The sequence below is a fragment of the Microtus pennsylvanicus genome, chromosome 13 (genome assembly GCF_037038515.1).
Source record: "Microtus pennsylvanicus isolate mMicPen1 chromosome 13, mMicPen1.hap1, whole genome shotgun sequence".
Classification (NCBI taxonomy): Eukaryota; Metazoa; Chordata; class Mammalia; order Rodentia; family Cricetidae; genus Microtus; species Microtus pennsylvanicus.
The window spans coordinates 51644089-51661512 of NC_134591.1; the positions used below are offsets into that span (position 1 = coordinate 51644089).

A 17424-nucleotide genomic window follows, 5' to 3' on the forward strand; every position below is an offset into this window, starting at 1 on the left:
TAGAGACCGGATATTGTGGCCATTGTTTCTAAGATCAGTGCCTGTTTCTGCTGACATGGAGACATTTGAGTAGGCAGCTAGCAGAGCCTTCTGAAGCATTTCCAGAGGTGACCACCAGAGGGCTGTAGTGAGCCTGTGGGCTGGGCCTAACACCTAAGGAGGCAAGTTCCCCAGTTGAACTTTGCTTTTGACCTCCCTGGCTATTCCAGGAAAGCCTACATCCTTCCTAGTCCTAGTTGGGACCCAGAACAAGACAAAACTGACAGGAAAACTGAGGCCACATGGGGGGAGGGGGCATTGTCTCACCTCATACTCCTGGGAGAACTTGAGCCCATCGTTGGCTTTGAGGCGCTCAATATTGTCCGCCAGGTCGGTGATGGGAATGGGCGGGTGGTCTCTCATACCTGGGGGAGGTGGAGTCAGTGTGAGTTCTGAACAGGGTGGCAGAGACAGCCCAAGGCATGGACTGTGAACACGTGTGGTCATGGAGTACTTGGCACTGGTGGCATGGAAAGACATCAGCACATGCGGCGACACGGATGGCAGAGCACAGTGGCTGGAGAAGCCAGAGGGGAAGTGTGTGTACTGTGAGCATGGAAGGAAGCATGTCCAGGTGATCTGGTGCTGCACAGGGACAACAGGGCCCTCTCTGCCTGGCAGGTCTCTCCCAAGACTGGGCTGAAAGCTCAGGGAAGTGGCAGCAATAGACAGGGTGGGGCTGGGCTCTCACTGCACCTGTCTTAGACAGACCCCCCACCCCTCATCCATGCCAGTCACCCTGGGAGATCTGGTGACCCTGTCATCCCAGGCACCAAGTGTGCGGACGGAACGGTCATGGAGTACAAAGGCAATGGCAGAGTGACACAGAAAGGGGAGAGCAGCAGGGACCAGGAGGAAGATGTGAAGCCAGAGAGAGGCAAGGGCACAGGAGGCAGGGATGCCAGACTGTGTCAGAAAGAGAGAGAGAGAGAGAGAGACCAGAGGCGACAGGGACAGGGAGACAGGATGGAGAGAAGGGGCAAGAGGAAGCAAGGTGGGCAGGGGAGGGGAGGGAGAGGAGTGAGACAGGGGAGAGGGGAAAAGAGGAAACAGAGGAAAGGAGAGAGGAAGGGAGGGGAGGGGAGAGAGCGGGAGAGTGGAGACAGACACTGAAGCCAATGTGTCCCCAAACATGGGAACTTTGAAAACTAACTTGAGATATTCGGGCAACTGGGGGCACTGGAACCTGCAGAGAAAACAAACCAAGATCACAGTGGGGAGGGAGCAGAGCACAGTAACCCTTTGCTGGTCACCTGGTTCTGCAGGGGCTGTAGGTGAAAGGCAAGAGGAAGGAACACAGATGGGGCAATAAGAGGCCAGGAAATATGGGGTAGGTCCCACTATAAGCTCCCTTGACTTCCAGTCCCACCTCCAGGGGTGAGTGCTTCCAAACACCATAGGTCCAACCTGCAGGGCCTCTTGAGGCAGTCCAGCTCAGCCCTGAGCCCCTCAAAACCTGACCCTGGCTATTTTGAGACGGCCTCCATTCTGGAAATGACAAACCTTCTTCACTCTCACACCCCTCTTCTCATGGACCCATGGCATCCTTCACACACCGACACCCGAATGGGCTCTGAACGCCATGGCTGTTGCTCTACAACCCATGGAAATGCTTCTGCTGGGTATTCTGCGGGAAATGCGGGTGACTGGGTCCTACAACCCAAGATCCCCACAACAAAGCTACTGGCCCACCCTTCTCAGCATGGCACTACAGTAGCAGTCAAGCCAGAGCCTCTTCCTGCCTGGAACCTCTGCATACACTCTCTCCTGCAACTACACCATCCTGCATCCACGGGTTCCCTCTTCCCTTTCTGCTCACCCGGGGAGAGTGTCCATTCTGGGCTGTGACCACTGCTCACACTGGCGGCTCCAGGGCTGAGGTCAGCACAAAGGCCCAGACTCGCACTTGGACACCCTCCTGTAGCAGCAGTCACACAGCCATCTTTGCATCTCTGTGTGGGCTCAGCTGAAACCCTTGGGCCTCTGTCCCCACTGTCACTCGTCTACTGCTTAAGGGCTCTGCTCCATTTCTTCCTAGTCAGCCCGTTCTCCACAGAGCCAACTGGAGGTTTTCTTTTTTTTCTTTTGTATACAATAAGAGGGCACCAGACCTCATTACAGATGGTTGTGAGCCACCATGTGGTTGCTGGGAATTGAACTCAGGATCTTTGGAAGAGCAGGCAATGCTTTTAACCGCTGAGCCATCTCTTCAGCCCCCAGCCAGAGGTTTTCTACAGCAGCCTTGCTGCTCCCCCACTGAAGACCTTCAGTGACTACCGGGTCCCTCAGAATGAAGTCTGAGCTGCTCAGTCTCTGTTACCTTGGTATACTACTCCAAGGCTTCAGAGACGCTCAGGGTTTTAACTAGATGGATACACTGTGCTTCCACTGAGAGCCCCCACCAGGAGCAGGCTCTTCCACTCTCCAGCCACACCACTCTGGTGCTTGCATTCCTCACCGGTTCAGTCACTGGTTACAACAGCTTGTTAGGTCTGCATGCTGTGAGGAAGCTCAGCCTACACGAAGAGGCTAGCTCACTCATCCACGACCCACCTGAGCAACCCACCCAGGGGCTGGCAAACATTAACCACCAAGGGCAGGAAGTAAGTACTTTAGGCTCTGACTCCTGGGATCTCTTCTGCCTTCTATCTGTAAATTGACCCCTGTAGTCTGGAGGTGGTGGCGCACACCTTTAATTCCAGCACTCAGGAGGTAGAGACAGGCGGATCTTTTTGAGTTCAAGGTCAGCATGGTCTACAGAGTAAGTTCTAGGACAGGGTCCAAAGCTACAGAGAAAAACCTTGTCTCAAAAAGAGACCTCTATAGTGCAGACATTCCCAGAAATGAACAGGGCTAGTGGTGTTCTGGGAAAACTTTATTTACAAAAGCAGGTGGTGGCCATGTTTGGCTCCAGACCATAATCTGCAAGCTCAACTTTAAATGATTCTAGGTTCCAGCTTTCAAGTATTCCGGCTGAGGGCCTGGACATTCTGGAATAGGCGCTGATCCTGCCGGGCCCTGTCTGAATTCCTGACTCATAAAAGCTGTGAGAGAGGATATATAATTACTGCTGTCTTAAGCCTCTGAGTTTAGGGGTAATTTGATGTGTAGTACTAACTAGCTCTCGCACACACAAACCCTGTGTGTACACACCAGTTCACTCGTTTGTTCCACTGTTGTGTGTTCAAAGGCATCCGATGACAATCTACCGCACAATCCTATAAGGATGGCCATGGACTACAGACATCTTGACGGGAGTGATATTCCAGATGAATGGAACAGAGAGCCATGGGGTGTAGAGGCAGGCACTCAGTCTGGAGCTGGGTCACCACAGTGAACAGCCAACCCCAAACAGTCTTTCATGTGCTTTCTGTTATGGCTTCTCACTTCTAACGTGTGTGTGTGTGTGTGTGTGTGTGTGTGTGTGTGTGTGTGTGTAAGGGTCAGGTGGGAGCCCTTCATCTGCCATAATTTCTGCTACAGCCTCTTACACCCCCCCTCAAGACAGGGTTTCTCTGTGTATCTTTGGTTGTTCTGGAACTCACTTTGTAGACCAGGCTGGCCTCGAACTCACAGAGACTGGCCTGCCTCTGCCTCTCGAGTGCTGGGATTAAAGGCGTGCGCTACCATGCCCAGCCCAGCTTCTCACTTCTAACTTGTGTCTGCGTGCAGCATGCGTGTGTGTATGTCTGTGTAGAGCCAGAGAGTAGATACAGAGACTGGCCACTCGGGCCAGAGATGTGGGCTCCAAAGGCTCCTTAGAGCTCACCTTCAGAGACTGGAGACACAAGCAACCTTGGTAGTCAAGAAGTTTGCTCACCCCAGAGAAGCTGTCCACCCGTTGAATACGGAAGCCTCAGTCATATTAATCCAAAGGGAACGAGAGAGGGTGGGGGGGAGGACAGGGCTGGAGGGCAAGAGGCCAAGAGATCAGCCCTACCTGGGGTCTGGTAGTTGAGCCTTCGCATCTCCACAGGGTCAGAAGAGTGGGCCAACAGGGAGTCCTTCAGCCCAATTGATTGCTCATCCTTTGACGATGGGGAGTGTGTCCTCTTCCTAAAAAAGCAAGGGTAGGCTAGTGAAAACCTGCGGCACAGGCAGCCCCCATGGCCACAGCTGTCTTCTTACCACCCGCCTTATCCTGGGATCTCTGGGCATGAGCCAGGGGCAGAGCAGTGTCAATGAGAAAACACAGGGTGGGAAGGGGTGGGGCAGGGAGACAGCAGGTGTCAGCAGAGAGCAGTGCAGCAAGGAAGGTCACACAGAGGCTGGTGGCTCCTCTGGACCGGAGGCAGGTCACCACTGGCCAGTGGCCGCTGTCCTTAAGACTACCACAACAGCTGAGGCAGCAGAAGCCACCAGGAAAAAACATGCAACGACACATAAAATACACAAACATTACAAGGTACTGGGTCCCAGCTGCCTGGCTCTCAGGCTATCACAGTGAATGCCCAGAGCAGCAGGGGAAGGGCAGGAAAGGCGTTGCCCTTCCCAGACAGAGTCCTCTCTCACTGGCCTCAACTTGTCCATCTAAAATGAGAGGGTCAGAGACAGACTACCCAGGGACCGGCTGCAGTCCCTGCACAGGAGTGTCTGGGGAGAACTTGAAACACGCCTGCGCCTGCGCGCATCAGGACACCTTTCCCTGCTGCTCGGCAGAGCGTAGAGAGACGGTCTCTTGTAGGAATTAGGTTGGAGAAATGGGAGCCTAGGGAGGGTTCTGGAGAGCTCTGTGGACTCAGGGAAGCAGCGAGGGCTGCAGCGTGCATATACCCCAGGGAGGAGCATCTTCTGTGGAAGCCACAGAGTTGGACTAACAGGAGCGTGACAGAGCCTGTCCCTCATGCCAGTGAGGACTCATCCCGAGCCAGGGATCCTACTGTGCTGGCCAGCCAGCTTGCTGATTAAAGCCACAGGTTAAAGGGTACCAGTCAGAAGTCCACCCCTCCCTGCAGGCCCAAGATGTGCACAGGGATAGTAGAGGGGGAGGCGTGTAAGGAGAGAAGGAACAACGACTCCTACCTTTCTTGTTTACTAGGTCCCGAGAGACAGGCAAGGACAGAAGAAAGGAATGGTCATTGTTTCTGCTGAGCACTCAGCCCTCACATGACAAGGGGGACGTGGTACCCTGATGTGGTACCTGTATGACACCCTCAGGAGGGAGTTCACCTCTATGTATGGGCATCAGAACACAGGTGGGGACAGGGAGGATATGTGGGTGGGGAGAATACTCCTGAACGCCACCTACGAGCCTGTCCACTGTGGGAGGAAGGAGTGAATGTATCGGGAAAGAGTGTGGGGTCCAGACAAGGGCAGGGTAATGACGGGGCACAGGAAGTGGACACATTCATGTGGTGACATCACACACTGAACGGCACATGTTCAAAAACCAGCCATGTGCCGGCTGCTGGGGGCCCAGCATATATCCAGTGGGGCATTCTGGTGAAGATGAAGGGCTGTAGCAAGTTGGGACCGGGAGCCAGAAGTCCCTAAAACACCAGAGACTAGTGGGCGCAAAGGATGAAGGGACAGCTGCCCAGTAAGAAGGGACAGGGCAGTGGGGGCGGGGCTGCTGCAGAGCAGGAGCCCAGGGGCCAAGGAACCACATTTGTTTACTGTAATGATGTCAAGGGCAATGCTAAAGATACAATTAACCAGGCACTTCAACTGTCAGGCTCAAAGGTTAGGCTTTAAAAAAAAAAAAGGTTTTGTGGCTTTGTGCATGTGAAGGCAGGCACTCCACAATGAGCTACAGCTCCAGACCTTTAAAAAAGACACACAAAAGTTCTGTTTTTTGAGATAAGATCTAGCTAAATTACCCAGATTAGCCCTGAATCCTTCTACCTCAGTCCCCAGAGTAGCTGGGATCCCAGGCCTAAACCACAGGTTCAGTTCATCAAAGGCTTACATTAGCCAGCCAGGCAGTGGTGGCACATGCCTTCAGTGCCTTGAGAGAGAGGCAGGTGGATCTTTGTGAGTTTGAAGCCAGCCTAATCTATACATTGAGTTCTATGGAAGCCACGACTACTTTTGGAATAGCCAAGTCAAACACCTGGAAGCAGCGTGGGAGCTGGAAGGACAGTAGACCTCCAGGGACAGGTGCTACAGCTACCTGAGAGCATGTTAAGAGACAGCTATGGCTATAATCACTCTTTAATCAACAGCTGCTATGTAAATACTCATGGGGAACTGGGTCTACGACTGAGTTTGGACCTCTGTGGACCTAAGCAGGAGAGGTGGCCAGGGAACCACCCAGGAATTAGCAGAAGGAAAGTGCTCACGGCAGGAGACCAGGAACCAGTGGCTACTGAAAGGAGACAGACATGTTCACATGCACAGAAACAGATGGACAGACATGCCTAGGGACATACACAGTTCACCTCAGCCCTTCCTCACAAAGGTGGGCGGCTCAGAAGTGCACACACACAGAACCTCTGTTTCTGTCCCTCCTGGCCTGCCCAGGGGCCATGCTGAGATGGGTGACTTAATACTACACCAGAGTACCTGGGAGGCAAGCAGCAGGCTGTCCCCTGGAGCCAGGCCCAGCACTCACCTCTTGAACAGGAGGATAGCGATGACAATGAGTATGATGAGAATGACCGCCAGGACAGGGCCTGTCACCCACAGCATCTCGGGCTCCTCCTGCTGCTGGGCTGGTGTCACCTGGACTACAATCTCATCCGAGTAGGGGCTGGAGGCGTAGCGCTTCTGCGGTCCAATGAAACAACAGCACAGACTGTGAGCACAGCATGAACCCCGCCCCCTCACCCATCAAACCCAGAAAGGACACCCCAAGATCAGGAGACATTGGGCTGACCCAGGCTCTAAACCTGTAAGACTGACTTGGAGCAGGCCAGCAGGACTGCGCCACTGAAGCCAAGCTAGGTCTGGTCTTCTAGGTCCTGAGGCCGCGTGTCATGGGATACTAGGTTATATACTAGTATACTAAGATACTTGGTCCTCAGGGCTGTCCTGGTCCTAGGATGTTGGCATCTCAGGGAGAATGCAGACCTGGGGTCTCCTAAGGTCAGAGACTGGCCTAGTGTTAAATTAAGCCTGGGGGTCTTAGGGTTCTGAGAGTCATGCCAGTTCAGGCCAACCTGGTCCATGGGTTCCTTGAGGGAGGCGAGCACAAAGCACTGGTAACTCAGGTCCGGAGACAGGGGCCGATTGTAGAAGCCCCGGTAGCTCTTCTTGTCCCCCAGGGTGAAGGTGTCGGGGAGCTCATCCACTTGAGCTGCTACATATGGCTTTAGCCGCTCTGCTTGGCGCCGGCGCCTCCGTTGTTCCTCCCCACCCTGCTCGATGGCCTCCAGAAGCTGGTAGAGCAGAGCACAGAGTCAGTCACACAAGGCCCGGGAGCAGCACGCTGACCCTGGGGCCATAACCTGGGATATAGAGGTTCCCCCCTCCTAAGGGACCCCTGCGGGTACTGCTACTCCTGGTAGCCTATGAGGAAGGGGCTCATGAATAACCTCATCTTAGCCAGAGATGCAGTTTCCACATGGGCAGCTCTACACCACAGGCCTCTCTGAGGTTCACAGGGCTCAAGATGCTCTTAGAGCTACAGAAGTGTCTCCACTGATTCCTATACCAAGGGATCCTCACCAAATACCTCTGGGAAAGTCTCTGTAAGCCCTCCTGGAGTTCTCAAAATTACTCCGGGGGGGGGGGGTTCCCACTCAGAGTCCCTCTCCCTAGAGAGGGAGTGGCAGACAGCCACTGCCAACCACATGGGGATGCCCTCAGTGCTGATTCTTCCCTAGGCACCTCATCCAGCTCCAGCTCCTCTGGTGTGTTCCATCTCGGTGCCAGCAAGTTCCCGCCCACACGGTCAATGGGCACGACCACAATGTAGAACCACCTGTGAGAACAGAACAACAATCAGAATCTTCATTGCCAGCTGCTACGATGCTGCTCCACACCAGCCTCTGGCCTCTTCTGCACACCTGACTAGTGAGGGGTCCTGGACTTGAGGCATGGAGAGGGAGAAGCGGCCATCCTCTATGAAGGCAGAGGCAGGCAGCGGCTTGTGTGGCAGGAGGTCTGGCGCGGTGCGGATGGACACCAGGTGCTGCAGGCCCCCCGCACTACTGCCACGGTTCATCAGCACAAACGAGTATTCTGTGTTGGGCTGCAAGTCTGCAATCAGCTTCCTCATCGAGTGCCCATCCACCTCCACACTCTGCCCATTGTACAGGATCTGTGGGGGAAGAGAAGGAGCAGCTAGTGCCTCTGGGTGATGACACCTCCACAGGTCTATAGGGCGCTGTGACTACATAAGGATCCAATGGCAGTGCAGAACAGATGGGGGTGTCCTAGTCTAGGTCAGCAGGGGTCCTTACCCACCTTGAACGGTACAGCGGACTTATAAGAGTCAGGGACCTCCCAACTGAGCAGCACAGATGTCTTCATTGCAGCCGCCACACGGAAATTCTTGGCAAACACTGTGGAGGCATGAGGAGGGAGTCAGCCCTGTGGCTAGTGGGGTTGGGTGAATGGGCCAGAGACTGTGACAATGGCTAGAGCACAGAGGAGTAGGGGAGCCCGGGGTGAGAGCAGGAGACTAAGGGTGACAACCAAGCACCCCGAGTCAGCTTCACAACACACAGTTCAATGCCTAACCCCGGTTCTTCCACAGTGAGCACCGGTCAGGCCTGGGGGTGCCACAGCACTTGTGGCCAGATCTCCAAAGGAGCATGGGTGAAAACCTGAGCTCGGAACCAGATCAGAGCAGCCAGGGGTCAGTGGGCTGTGGCCATGAGAAGCATGTGGCCACATAGCAGAGCACGGTCTCTGGATGTCAGTAGGTTAGGCCTCAAAAGATTAGTGCTACAAACCAAAGTACAGTGAGCTGCACAGCCTAGAGTGGCGACACAGCAAAGAGATCAGAGGCTCAAGATCACAAGAGACTGGAAGGTCACGCAGCATAGGTCAGTAGGTCAAGGGCAGCAGAGGTCAGGGTCACACACCCAAGAATGTGGTGCCTGTTCATTAGAGGTTAGCAATCGTGAGAGACTGAAGTGTCACACAGCAGAAGCTGGTGGATCAGTGGCGAGAGGTCAGTGGGTCAAGAACAGCACAGGTCCCTAGGAGCAGTCACGCTTGGGCGGGCATTGTCATGACCGCAGCACACACCTTGCTCCATGGGCATGGTCCGGGACTGGATGCTGGGGCTGAGTGGGCCGGCGCCTTTGCTGGTATGTGCACGGACCTTGATGTCATAAGTGGTGTCTGGTTTGAGGCCAAACAGTGTAAGGTGTATATCATCAGTGACATTCTGCAGTTCATGCTGACTGTTGATGTCACGGTAGACCACAGTATAGTTGGTGATGCGTCCATTCCTCTCTGCCAGCACAGGTGGGTCCCAGGCCAGTTCCGTAGTCGATGTGGTCAGCCCTGTCACTCGAAGGTTTTGAGGAAAGCCACTGGGCACATCCTCTGGGGTTGTGATCTCTTTCTCAAACTCTTCACCTGGGCCAGCCCGGTTCTTGGCAGCAAGCCGGAAGATGTAGGTAGCCCCTTTGTGCAGACCGGTGACTGTAAAATGCTGGTCATCCTTGCCAAAATCTATGGTGTTGGGCCGTGCCTCGTCAGCCCGACGGTATTGTAGACGGTAGCCCAGCAGCTCTCCAGGCAGCTCCTTGGGTGGGTGCCACTGCAGTAGCGCGGTGTGCATGGCCGTGGTGCTGACCATCATGGTGGGCCGGCCTGGGACTGAACAGCACGCACTGGGCTCTGGTGCTGCCCTTCCTCTGCTGCCCACCCAGCTTTGTCCCTGACCCCCAACTCACCTGCCCCTGCTGTAGTAACCACTTTGGGCTTGCTTCGGGCACCATCCCCCTTGGTGGTGTAGGCAGCAACAGTAATGGAGTAGGTGGTCTCTGGGGTGAGGCCACTGATGGTGGTTTCCTGAAGGAGAAGGGGGAAGGGCAGGTCCCATCACACCCTGTGAGAAGAGGCTAGACTATCAGTCACCTGAAGACTGTAGCCAAGGGTGCCCCCAGATACACAGGACCAAGGCCTTGGGAGGTGGAACTGTGTATAAATCCTTTCTCCACTGGAGGCGGGACAGCCAGGTGGGATGTGGACTAGGAGCATGCTACCCACCCCAGACGCCCCATGTCTGGGGCAGACAGCTCATTCTTCCTTTCAGAGAAGAACAAAGGGCCACACTGTTTCTTTCACTCCATTGTGCTGTGAGTGACACCTCATGAGGTCCCCCACACACACCAGGACAGAGCCTTGCACGCTCCCAGCACCTTGTACGCCTCTTGGCACGCACATGCATACTACAGATTACAGTCCCTCCTGAAGTAGCAGGTGCAAGGCCACTTACAGACACTAATACAAACACAAAGAGGAAAGGAGAGAGAGAGAATGAGAGAGAGAGAATGAGAGAATGCACTCGCAGGGTACAAGAGAGGGCCAAGACACAACACTGTAAGGTAGAGGGATCCCATCTAATTCAGTGACTGTGCTATCCAATCCCCACTGAGAGCACATAACAGTTGGAGAAAGGCAGAACAGAAAACTCCCCATACCCGGGAACACATTCCACTGATGCCCAACAAGTCAGCCACTCCATTGGCGGATCCTACCCACACCCCATCCAGCAAAGGCATCATTTCCGGACATGGGGAGAAACACCACTGAAGAACAAGCCACACCACAAAGAAGATTAGGAAGAAGGGAGGGAAGGTACCACCATGGAGTAGGAATAGGGCTGTCAGCACCAGCCCTGGTATCCCTCCAGCTCTAAGCCTCAGGTAGAGCCAACTGCAGATGCCAACAAACCTTTGCAGGGCCCTGACTGCCCAAGCTGGAGGGTCTTCCAGGGCTTGGGCTCCCCGGCGTTTCTCCCAGCCTGGGCCTGAGCAGGTGATTTTTCACTTCAGGGATCAATAAGGCCTAATGATCAGGATTGGATTTAACTCCATCCCTGTCTGGCCAGAGCAGGGGCCAGGTCCTGGTCGATTGTGAACATTGGCCTCAAATTGCTGCTCGACAGGCGAGGAGTACGGATTAGAGGAAACGCCAATCACTGCTCAGCCTGGTGCTCATGTCTACATGCCAATTTTCTCTGGATGTGGCTGGTGCCCTGTGGATCTTGGCGACACAGGCTGGGAGAGGGGGAGTGTCCCGTGAGCCCAGCCTGACCCAGTCTTGCCCGTGCTTGCACACCTCTTACTTACATAGTCCTCGGACTCCTCTGGTCTCCACTGACCCACGGGAGAGGGAAAGAAAGGGAGACAAGATGGTGAAGGATTTTGACTTGGAGAGGACCTGGCCCATGGAGGACTGACAGACAGTTCTGAAGTGCCCACTGAGATGACAGCCCAGGACCGCTCCCCAGTCAGACACAGGGCCCTGCATCACTGAGCACCAACTGTGTGTACCAGGCCTAACCAGGGCAGGGTGACATGGACAATGTCAGATAAGGAGAGAGGCTTGACAGCTCAGACAGAAGGAAGACACTAAGGGGTGACTCCATCCCCTGTTGTGCCCAGACTCCTATCTATGCCCATCTTGCTATGACTCTCCAGGCTTATTTATTTCCTCCACTCTCAATACCTCAGCTGAAACAATAAATTAGAGTCACCTGAGCTAAGGTGACACTCTGAGGAGTGTCCCAGATCATAGTGCTGGAATTATGGCTAGAGTGAGCCAAGAGTCAGGATTGCCAACAAGATTATAAGGGCTGGGCTGGAGAGATGGCTCAGTGGTTAAGAGCATTGACTGCTCTTCCAAAGGTCCCGAGTTCAATTCCCAGCAACCACATGGTGGCTCACAACCATCTGTAATGAGGTCTGGTGCCCTCTTCTGGCCTGCAGGCATATACACAGGCAGAATATTGTACTCATAATAAAAAAAAAAAAGATTATAAGGGCTGCTGGGTAGCCAGCTCAGAGCCAGGACCTTACCCCATAGCCACAGGGAGACCTTACACCTCTGAATTCCATTCTACAGGTGCCTGGGGTCAAAGCAGGAAGACTCTAGTTTCATGGTAGTGGTAAATTCTAGCGTCAGTGTGCCTAGGTATTCTAGGCAAGTATGTAAGTGGACTGACCACCCTCAGGTAGCTGGCCTGGCCTCTGTCCACTGGACTGAGCACCTGCTATGCTGGCAACTGGCAAGCTCTGTCACAAAGTCTTTAGGCAAAATATGGGAAAGACTATAAAGATTCCTCTAAAGATCGTGTTTATTTTGCAGAATGGGCCGGGACTACATAGACTTAGGTTTCCTTACTTGAGATGGACCCGGGCTTTCCAAGCCAGGCCCTGGTGTGGAGTTAACACATGGCAGGCAGTGAGAAGGGAAAAGACAGAGGGGTGGGACAGAATGGAGAGGGGTGGAGGGGAAGGAAAGAAAGAGGAGAAGGGGGGGAGCCACAAGAAGGGACAAAAGGAAGTGGAGAGGGGCAAGTCTCATAGCGGGAGCACAGGGGAAGCAGGCTGGGCTGTACACTGAAAGTTGGGATACCCATCACATGTTTCCTTTTGATCCTTCTGGGGCCCTGGGCTGCACAGATGGCTCTATTAGGTGGAGAAAGGCAGGCTAGGATGTCCTTGACAAGAATCACACAGGGGACAGCTAGGCCCTGGGGCCATGTTGGATAAGTGCTCCATCTGGTCTCCCACTGGCCCAAAGCAGGGCGACCCAGTCTGTATGTGTGTGTGGGGGGGGCACAAGGCTGTAAGGGCAGGTCTTGTCTTCCAGGATGTCCCTGGAGTCTGGTTGGGTATATTATACATAAAGGATACAAATACTGGGGCAATGTCCCTGACTTTATTGCCCAACCCCCTTCAAAGTGCCAGGGACCAGCACACAAAAGCATATGACTTTCCTGGAACCCCAGAGGCTGCAGCTGCAGTGCCAGACTCCTAGGATGGGAGGGGCCAGAGCGAGTCATTCTCTGGATGTTTCTGGGCGGGTGTGTCTGCTGAGACTTTGTGAGGATCCCTCAACCTGCCCCAGGAATGCAGGCTGGTGAACACACCCACTGCCCCCACCCCTGGGTCCCTCAGTATAGGCAGGTTAGGAGAAGAAAGAAGTCACCCTCTAGGCAAAGAAGAATTTTGGCTCTGAGGGTGGAGCCCAGCCAAAGGCATGAAGGCTGTTTGTCTTTGTGGGAGCCCACTCCTCAGCATAGCCTGCAGAATCTGGGGTTCACGCTGGGTGGAAAGGGAATCTAAGTTCTTCCTGATGGGACTTAGTGCTGGCGCAAGAATCCTCAGGACCTGGTTCTGGATAGGGTTAGCCTGAGGGCAAACATGGCAGGCTTTCTGATTCTTTATTAGTTCTTGCCTAGGGTAGAGATTTGGCCTCCTAGCCAAGACCCGCCATCCACTTGCTGGCTCATTTTGGTCATGCAGATGTATAATCTCATAACGCTTCATGTTCCTAGATGGAACAGCAAGCCAGGGGTCAGAATACTCAAGGGACCTCACTGTAAGCTCGGGGGCGGAATCCCCCAGGAAGACAGAAGCTTCCAACAGGAAAGGGCTGGTTGGCAGGCTCAGGCTTCGAGATAAACATCAGGGGTCAATCACTCAGGTGATTATTTGCACAGCTTTGCCTCAGAACTGGCTTGAGGCCAAAGAGGACAGAGAACTCTTGAAGTCCCTGTCTGCCTCTGGCACAGGGATACTCAGAACAGCACTGCTGGGGACAACGGCACTGCTCAAAGATTCCTGCAAACCACAGGCTGGGGCAGAACAGTGTGCAAGGAGCCTGGGTGGGTGGGGTCTTTGGAGACTGCCCTTTGAGCACTGGTGGCTAAAACCAGGGTGGAGGGGGTAGCAGGGCCTAGGCTGGCACAACTTGAGCAATCCTAACACAAAAAAGAAGTGTCCCTGGAATCTGGGCCTCACTTCCTAATCTCCGTACCCAAGGCACTTCCAACACGACCATAAATTGCATAAACACCTCCGAGAGCCGGCCGGAGAAGGAACAAGTCTGGGCTCTGAGGAGTAAATGCGACACACTGGTCAATGCTGACCCAGCCACCCAGTACCATTAGTGACATACCTGAGCCTCGGCCAGCATGACATCCTGGATGATGGGTTGGCCTCGGGGTTCACCATTCTCCAGCCGCACATAGGTGACCTGGTAGCCACGAATCTGTCCATGCTGCTTGTTGGGGACAGGCAGCTTCCAGGAGACATGCACAGCAGTGGAGTTCAGAGGCTCAACCTCCACCTTCCGTGGTGGCCCGCTGGGCACTGGAGGCCAGGTAGAGAGGGAAGTCAGACACGGGAAACTGAGCCTTGCTCAGGGTATGCATAGTTAACTTTAGGCTGTGACTCTGCACCCACTCACTCCCCTGGGAAAGGCACCAATGTTTCTTTGGCTGGCTGACCTGATGAGCAACCCTTTGCCTGTACTGGATCATCCCGGTCAACCCCTCTGGCAGGGCGACTTATTTAGATGTGGAGAACAGCCAGAGGTGAGGTACCGAGCCTTCAACTACCCAGGCTCCCACTATCTGTCACAAATTTCATCAATATTCAGCCAAAGTCCTCTGGCCCTACTGAGTCTTCTGCCCTCATCTTCCCAAGCCTGACTCTCATACTGGGTGGGGCTGCTTCTCCTGCCATAGCCTTTAAAGTTTTTAAGGCTATCTTGGAGATGGCCCAGAAGCCAGGACCTAGACAAGGGCTACCCCACCACCACCATCTCCCCAGAGTTTAGACCATTAAGACTAAGTTTAGGAAATGAGTCTGTCAGGTCCTGTGGAGGAAGGTCCTGGGGTGCTTGGCAGGCAGCCCCAGGCAGTGTGCCTCCCTTCCCACCCCTCCCCAGGACAACGCTATGCAATGCTGCCTACCGTCCTCGTCGGTGCGCACCAGCACCGGGCTGCTCTCAGGGCCAGGGCCCACATCCGTGTGTGCCCGCACCCACACCCGGTACTCCGTCCACTTCTCCAGGCCCAACAGGTCCCAGCTGGAATGCTCACGGCTGATGCCATCCACCACATGCCGCTTACGGTCCTCGCCGTCCACTGCCTCATAGGCCACGGAGTATTGGGTGATAATGCCGTTGCGGCTGTCAGCTGGCGGTGGAACCCAACTTACCCGGACCGTGGTGGAGCCCGTGCTCACACATGTCACCTTCTGGGGAGGGGCGGATGGGGCTGGGGAAGACAAATGGGAGGAAAGCAGGCAAATGGAGGGTGGGGATCACAGGCACAGTGACCAAGACTCAAGGGACTGGAAACTCACCCAGCCATTCTGGGGCCTTCTAGGCATAATGCTGCAGAGATGGCCGGACTCCCTCTGAACTAGTTTTCTACTCAAGAACACACGCGCACACACACGCACGCACGCACACGCACGCAGCATGTGCAGTGTCTCACACACATATGGAGTTCTAACAGCGTCTCTCCCATGCATATGCCGTCTCACACAAACATGGCATCAAATATACATATACCAGAACTTGGAGAATATAATCCTCTCCTGGGGATAAGTGATTCAAAGGCTTCGTTTGATTTAAGACTATCTTAACTTGTGCCTATGTGGTCAGGGTCTCTGAATCTAGACCAGGGGTGGCTAGTGGCTCTGAGGTTTGGATTCCTTAGGAGAGGCAAGTGTGGGCTCCCTTTCCACCTGGTGACTTTTCTAGACCCCACTACCAATACAGGAGCTTCCGTTCACCTCAGACTTGTTACTCCCTGCCCAGGTAACTTCAATAGCCCTCCATTTAATGGGAACAAAGCATCAACTCTCCAGGGGTTTGGGTTTCACTTCCCTTGCCCAGTTCTGCCTATGCGAGCATACTACTAGTGCTAGGAATGGTCCCGTCTCCAATCTGTGGTCCCAGGCCCCAGCATCCCCGGGAAACAGCATCCTTACAGCCCTGGAGATGCAGCTCTGGCGTGAGGTGCAGCAGTGTACGACTCTCATGTCTTTCTGTGTATGTGAAGTGTACGTATATATGAACACATGGGCACGTGTACCCACACGCGTATGTGAAAGCCACGGATGATGTCAGGTAGCCTATTTTAGAAGAGACCACCGAATGCCCTTGAAACAGGGTCTCTCGCTGAGCCTGAAGCTAGACTGGCAGCCAGAAAGGCCCAGAAATTCCTGTCTCAGCCTGCCAACAGGGTTAGTGCTACAGGTGTGTATGTGGCCATGCCCAGCTTGTTGTATGGGTGCTGAGGATTTGATCCGGTTCTCCTGATTACACAGCTCTGTAACCCGACGAGTCAGCTCCCCAGGCCCTCAATTTCTCTGTCACTGCTTGACCCATATTAGCTAATAAATAAGGCAACACCGGCAAGTAGACAAGTTATATTTCCAGGGAGCCCCCCCCCCCCCATAGGCTACCTGCTGAGGTCTACTCTATCTTGCTCACTCTGCTACTTTACAAACGACGCAGTCAGCCCGCGCAGTTCCCAGAGCTCCCTCCCTCTGCCTACAGGCACGTAAACTCGCTGCCTGCCTTCCACAGCAGCAGCTACCTGTACTCTAACTCTCTCAGGAGTGGAGTCCAAGGCCAAGCTTTCCCCACCCACACTCCGCCCCTCTCTCCCTCCAGAGACTTTACCAGCTGACCCTCTCCTTCCCTGCTTCCTGCTTTGTCCTAACCCTCACAAAGCAGCTACTTCAGGAGTTCCCGCCTTAAAAGAAAACTTCATCCTCAAGGCCGAAGGCCCTCCAATTACCACAGGCCCCTACAACTAGCTTCTTGGTGACATCCAAGCATGCTGGCTTACTCCCTCACCTCCCACTGCCCTTCCAGGCCACCACACATCTCCTCCAAGTCCACTTTCCACCACATCCATTCCCTTTGGCCACCCAGCAGCAGGCTCAGGTCACCTTCTACGGACTTCCTCTTTGCCTTCCTCCCCATCCCTAGACTTCACTTCCAGTCTTCTCACGTCTGCTTCCTCCAGCTTAGGCCATGTCATGCCGCCACGCTTCTACACTTGACTGACCGACACAGCCCGGATCTGGGTGTCTGAAGCCAGGTGTACTGGTCACACCTGCTTCCATCCACTTCCTGTCCTGGGGCCAATGGGCTCTTTCAGAGCTTCCTATCAGAAACAAGATAAACCTCCATATCCCTATCCCACTGCTCCCCATTTTCAATCTGTCACTGACTCCTGGCCAGTCAGTGTCTTAGATAACGAAGAAATCCATTGTTACCACTTGAGCCAACTCTCCAAACTCTACCTAGTCCACTGACAAGGCTTCTAAGTGATCTCATGGGCCACCTGCCCATTTTCACAGAGCAGGCAGAGCTATCTCTGAAGTCTGACTACTACAGCTTGGGTGGCTGCTGAGAACAGTGGCCTGCAGAATCTCTGCCCAGGACCACTACAGTCAGCTTTTACCTAGTTAGCGTCTATCCTTGCTTCAGCCTAGGTGAAGCATC

The 17424-nt window shown here is 54.1% G+C and overlaps 1 protein-coding gene across 8 annotated transcripts in view; it reads right to left on the reverse strand.

Annotated features, from left to right (window-relative positions):
* Ptprf (protein tyrosine phosphatase receptor type F) overlaps positions 1-17424 on the reverse strand; it is an 82556-nt gene that overhangs the window by 8923 nt on the left and 56209 nt on the right. For 2 of the 8 annotated variants that reach the window (XM_075946620.1, XM_075946619.1), the window contains 13 exons: positions 14870-15175; positions 14071-14264; positions 11235-11261; positions 9834-9951; positions 9178-9756; positions 8389-8486; positions 7989-8242; positions 7810-7903; positions 7140-7358; positions 6593-6747; positions 3980-4095; positions 1193-1225; positions 307-404 (listed from right to left, as the gene is read on the reverse strand). In XM_075946620.1, coding sequence (XP_075802735.1) covers positions 307-404; positions 1193-1225; positions 3980-4095; positions 6593-6747; positions 7140-7358; positions 7810-7903; positions 7989-8242; positions 8389-8486; positions 9178-9756; positions 9834-9951; positions 11235-11261; positions 14071-14264; positions 14870-15175 — 2291 coding nt within the window. The remainder of the gene's footprint in view (positions 1-306; positions 405-1192; positions 1226-3979; positions 4096-6592; positions 6748-7139; positions 7359-7809; positions 7904-7988; positions 8243-8388; positions 8487-9177; positions 9757-9833; positions 9952-11234; positions 11262-14070; positions 14265-14869; positions 15176-17424) is intronic. The other 6 variants (XM_075946624.1, XM_075946622.1, XM_075946625.1 and 3 more) reach the window with 6 other exon arrangements.